This window comes from Equus asinus, chromosome 17, assembly GCF_041296235.1.
Source record: "Equus asinus isolate D_3611 breed Donkey chromosome 17, EquAss-T2T_v2, whole genome shotgun sequence".
Taxonomy (NCBI): Eukaryota; Metazoa; Chordata; class Mammalia; order Perissodactyla; family Equidae; genus Equus; species Equus asinus.
The window spans coordinates 28,595,410-28,601,409 of NC_091806.1; the positions used below are offsets into that span (position 1 = coordinate 28,595,410).

At 35.6% G+C, this 6,000-nt stretch overlaps 1 protein-coding gene across 1 annotated transcript; it reads right to left on the minus strand.

Moving 5' to 3' along the window:
• Positions 1-4,635: 4,635 nt before the first annotated feature.
• On the minus strand, positions 4,636-5,574 carry LOC139040604 (olfactory receptor-like protein OLF2). The gene has a single exon (XM_070487357.1). It carries the CDS (start codon positions 5,572-5,574, stop codon positions 4,636-4,638), a length of 939 nt encoding a protein of 312 aa, XP_070343458.1.
• Between the last annotated feature and the right edge of the window lie 426 nt (positions 5,575-6,000).

The window sequence follows — 6,000 nt, forward strand, 5'->3', positions numbered from 1 at the left end:
CGGAGCGCGCGAACTTAACCACTCGGCCACGGGGCCAGCCCCCATCTTTGCTTTTTTAATAGCAAAACAAATAATTGTTCACTGAAATATTCTATGAAAGTTGCACAATTTATTTTATAAAAATATGCTGGACTTTATTGTGTATAATGAATTTCTAGGGATAAAAACTTATAATAATAGAATTCTGAAGTTTCTTATAATCTAGTTTCTTACAATCTACTTTTGGAAAATACTCTTGATGTGAAAAGAAAAAGAAAAGAACATGTCTCTATATATGAATATATAGAAAGAATATTTATGATAATTGTACAAATAGATAAATTCAAAAATTACCCCTGTAACCAGGACTCAGACCAAGAAATAGAGCATTACCAGCATCAACAAAGCCTTTTGTATGATCCCTTCTAGGTCACTAAAGTTTTACCTTCGTGGAGTGAATACTTTGAGTTTTTATCATGATAGATTACTTTTATACTTTTTGAACCATATGTAACGGGATGCCTAGAGTATGCACTGTTTCATGTAAAAACATGCTTCTGAAATCCATCCATATTGTCGCAAGCAGTTGCAATACATTCATTCTCATTGTTGTATAGTAGTCTTTGTATAAATATATCATTAATAATTTATCTACTTTACCACTGATAAGAAGTTGAGTCATTTTATTATTTTTCTATTATCAATAATGTTAAACGGACATTCCAGTACATGTTTTTTGGTAGAGATATACACTCATTTATCTTGCATATAAAACCAGGAGTTGAAAATGTGTGTGCACACATGTGTATACAATTTAGATTTAGTAAATATTGGCATAAAGTTTTCTACAATGTATGCCCATCCACAGTTCCACTGCCACAGTTTCAGTGTGTGAGTCCTCTGGGTGTTTCACATCCTCATCAATACTTAATGTTGTCTTTCATTTTAATTTAGCCATTATGCAAAATATGTGATTTCCCTGATGACTAAGAAAGTTTAATATCCACTTTTAAGAAGGGTCTCAAATCAAAATGCACAGCATAAGGTCAGTTAAATTGGTTCAGCTTGATGGTATTCAGTGTCCTGCAACCTGTGCTATCTTTCATCATTACCACTTCCATTTCAGATCAAATTGACCTCAAACTGTAATGTGGTTTTTTGATATGAATATATTCCCACCCATCTGCCATTCTTTTTTAATCTCCACAAATATAAAAGTAGGTTTGTGCATTACTCATTGATAGGATTGAATAAATATAGACCCAAAAATGTGGTAGCTGGAATATGCAACAAAGATTATCCAGGTCAAACTCTTCTTTTGGCAGAGTGGAAATGAAAGCTCAAAGAGGGAAAGTGATGTGATGAAGGTAGGAATTATTGTGAGTTGAGAGTAGATTCAGACGCAATTTTGTTGTCATTGTTTCTCCAGTTTATTGCACATTTCTAGAGATAATATCAACCTGGGTTAAATTTGTTACCTCCAAAGAAAGAGCCACACACTAACCAAAGCAGTGAGAATTAGCACTGTTTGTTTTAACATATTTTGCTAACCAGCTTTTTGCCAGTTGTAGTTAATTTCTTGTATAATTCTACATATAGCTTAATCTGGCATCTCTAGTTGTGATTATGTTTGGAATGCCAGGACCTGGGCAGAAATAAGGAACTATGATGAAGGAATTGACCTACAATATTGACTCATTATAGAGACATTGATAATGTCTTATTTGACAATTATATTTGCCACCGATTATTGATGAGTATACTATAACAAACATAACAGAGAAATAGAGAGTGAAGAAAATGGTTAGGATTGAATTAGATTAAGTAAAATAGATTAAAGTATTTCAATACCAAATTTCCATGGCTATCTTTGGAAAACCAAGACAGAAATCTCTTGCAGGTCATAGTCCAAGCCCCTAGTTGAATGATGAATTTCCCAATGTTTCCATTAAGTGATTATTCCTCCTTTGCTTTAACAAATTTAGGCACATGATCTCACAAATTATAAAAATCAGTCAATTTCATTTGTAGACATCCTGTTATTGAGCTTAAAATACATAATTTAATAGACAATGTTTCCTTGTCTTAGTTCATACATTAGAATTAGATTTGCTTATAGGAGCTAATATGCAGATGAAACGAATTTAAGTATGCTATGGTTGTCTTACGAGAGAGCAATATGCTAGTTGGATGGCATCTTCATTCTTCTGAGAGTGACGCCCAACTTTGCTTGGTCTGTAGTGATTCAATCCCACTTCTGCCATGCTGCTTTTCAAGATAGAATCTAGTACATAGGGAAAATTTCAAGAGTATAACCCAAATTTAAAATGAGTTGATTGAGGAGATTTTATGACTAAAAGGAGCATCCCCTCTGTACTTCTGCCTCTGTACTTCTCCCTACCATGTCTCAAAATCCCGTAAAAACTACCACCCTGGAGGGGCTGGCCCCGTGGCTGAGTGGTTAAGTTCGTGCACTCCACAGCAGGCGGCCCAGTGTTTCGTTAGTTCGAATCCTGGGCGCGGACATGGCACTGCTCATCTGACCACGCTGAGGCAGCGTCCCACATGCCACAACTAGAAGAACCCACAACGAAGAATACACAACTATGTACCGGGGGGCTTTGGGGAGAAAAAGGAAAAAATAAAATCTTTAAAAAAAAAAAAAAACTACCACCCTGGAGAGCAAAGGAGTCTCATTGACCTACTTGGGCTATACTGTCCATCTGAAATGTTTTCACACAAAGGCAGTTTACAAGGGAACCTAGATAGCCTTACATATTGATGACTTTTAGCTTATATAATTGTAACAAAAGTATGAGAGCCCTTGGTTATTGCATGGTCTTTCAGATGCATGTCCTTGCCCTGTTTCTAAACAAGCCACTTCCACTGATTAAATCATCAGCAAACTAGAGCAGACCCATGTGAAGTTGTCAAATATGTTGTAAATACCCAGATAAGAGTTATTTGGTTTGATTATTTTCCAAATAGTTTATTTGTATGTCTTTAACTTTCCAATACCTTTAGCATACACAATCACTTTATGTTCTTACTTATAATATACAAAAATGAATTCAAGGCACATACTAGACCCTCAGTGATTGTTTTGCACTTATATGTAATAAACATTCAATACAAATTAACTTTTTTTAATGTCTTTCTTTCAGATGCTGTGCTGTTGCTTGGGCAAATAAATGAATTGCATATTCCTAAATCTCAGTATTCAAAACTCCACAATGAAGTTAATAATTTAGGAAATAGAGACATATAGTCAAGGCACAGGGTGGTGTGTTTGGCAGACTGGAATTGGCCACCCCAAGATATGTCTCTTTAGCATGAGGATTGTTTGGGGCTGGTTACTTTTAAAAAACTTCGGACAGGAAAGAAACTCTGAAAAGTACAATTTACTTACCCTTTGTTAAGAGACATTTACATTTGTAAAGGAAATCTCCATCTGTAAAGGCATCTCCCTCTCTGTGCCTGGAAGAAGGGAGGATGACCTTATCTTTATAAACTCTTAATCAATGCAGAAGGCAAGGACTTAAATGTGCATGACAATCTTACTCTTGTTTATAGTACTTGTCTGGTACCCTCCCATAACTGATTTCCTCTACCTCCAACATCCTTCTTTGTCTTTAGCTGAAGATGATATTTAAGGAGGCTCAGGTTGCCTGAGCCTCTCCCATGTATACAAGTTATAAAGCTTTGTTTAATTTTCTCCTGTTATTCTGTCTCATGTGAATTTAATTCATTTTCTAGCCAGAAGGACCCAGAGCAGGTAGAGGAAATGTCTTCCTCCTCTACGTGTGTGAACCAAACTGAGAGCACTGGAAGAAAGGAAAGGATTCTGGAGGAAGTGACTGAGTTGTAGTTTGCAACACATGGGTTGAGTCATCAGGCCAGTCCCCTTCGCTCTCTATAGCCTAGCCACACTCATCTCCTTTGAATTCCACAGAAATGGCACATTTCTGCCCACATCAAGCCCTCTCTAACTGTTGATTCGTCTACCTAGACTTCTTTCTCTATCAGCTCTCAGTTAATTCCTACCTATCTTGTAGATCCCAGATTGACTCCATTTCCAAGAAGCACTTTTTAACTTTGTTCACTGTACTTGAACAATTACTTTTGGGTTCAGAATGACTAGTCTTTCTACATTATGGCATAATTATAGTTTATTATAAATAATTTAAATGATTATTTAATTAATATTTGTCACTTCAATTAGGTAAGATTCATTAGTATAAAAACTGCTGGAATCACCATGAAACACAAAGAACATAGAAGTGCAACAGACACTTAGGAAACTCTCAATAACTTTTAGACAATTAAGTTAATGCAAAAATATAAGTTTGAGAAAATAAAAATTTGGGAAAATAGGAGTTCAGAATTTTCTGCAAATAGGGATTACCAAATAATCAAGACATAAAATGAAGCATGGTGTATTTAGGGAATGCCACATATTAGTATGGCTGGAACCTTGTATAAATACTTATTGGATTGCCCCATAGTAATCAAAACAATTTTGATTTTCATGTATTATACTGTAAGATTGAGAGAAAATATATACATATATTTACCTTTTCAGTGGAACTACTTTTTATTTTTAAACATTTTTATGTATTATAGTGTAAGATTGAGAGAAAAGCATATACATATAACTTATAAATGGGACCACTTTTTATTTTTAAGTTTTTTCAGAGCGTCCTTCACATCTTTGTTCCGTAGGCTATAAATCAGAGGATTTAACATGGGACACACAAGGGAGTAAAACAATGAGGTCATTTTGTCCTGATCTAGGGAGTAAGAAGAACTGGGCCTGAAATACATGAATAGTAGAGCTCCCTGGAAAATTGCAACAACAGATATGTGAGAGGTGCAGGTGGAGAAAGTTTTGAACCTCCCCTCAGCAGATTGGATCTTTATCACCGCTAGGATGATATAACAATAAGACACAAAAAGACCTGAAAGAGTAACCAGTTCAATCAAGCCAAAAATGGTAAATATCACTAACTCATTGACCTGTGTATCTGAACAAGATAGCAAAAGAAGAGGAGGGATATCACAGAAAAAATGGTTAATCTCATTTGACCCACAGAAACATAAGCGGAACGTTAATATTGTGTTTATCAAAGCATCCATAATTCCTGTCATGTAAACCACAACCATGAGCAGGGAGCAAACTCTGCTGGACATGTTGACTGTATAGAGCAAGGGGTTGCTAATGGCCTTGTACCAATCAAAGGCCATCACCACCAGCAGTAGACACTCAGAATCTACAAAAGTACAAAAGATCAACCACTGCAGAGCACAGCCATAGAAGGAAATTGACTTCTTCTTGGCAATGAAGCCTACTAGCATCCTGGGTCCAATTGCCGTGGAATAGCAGAGGTCACTGAAGTAGAGATGGCTGAGGAAGAAATACACTGGTGTGTGCAGCTGGGAATCTATTCTAATTAAAATGATCATCCCAAGATTTGCAACAAGAATAGTGAGATAAACAATCAGAAATGTGGTAAATAGGGTCACTTTCATTCCTGGGTTATCGCTAATTCCCAGGAGAAGGAATTCATTCAAGGAAGAGCAATTTTCGCCATCCATTCTTCTTTATTCTTCTAAAATGCTACAGAAATGAACAAAAAAGGTAGACGAAAGTTTTAACTCTTCTTGACACAAATATAAAAATATAATCTATAAGTCAGAAAATTTATTTCAGTACATTATATTCTTTATTATCAAAAAAGATAGTCCAAATAAGTTTTATTGTTATGGTGTTGACAAAAGTGAAAGTGGGATTTTGAGAAAGTCTGATTCACAGTTTGGATGTCATCCACGAGGTAGGTGGCTTGCGTGAAACTTCACTGCTCTATCTCAGCAGTCAGTCATGAACAGAGAGCTCATTACAGGTCAAATATAATATGAAAGCAACACCTAAATTAAAGACAAAGCTGGAATACACAGCCTTATATTTTAAAAATAAATATCCAATTGAGTGTCAAAGTGATTGCACTGAGTTCTTCAAGAATC

What these genes read in the sequence shown, in the direction of transcription:
- LOC139040604 (XM_070487357.1), bottom strand. Translation starts at nt 5,574, where the DNA reads ATGGATGGCGAAAATTGCTCTTCCTTGAATGAATTCCTTCTCCTGGGA.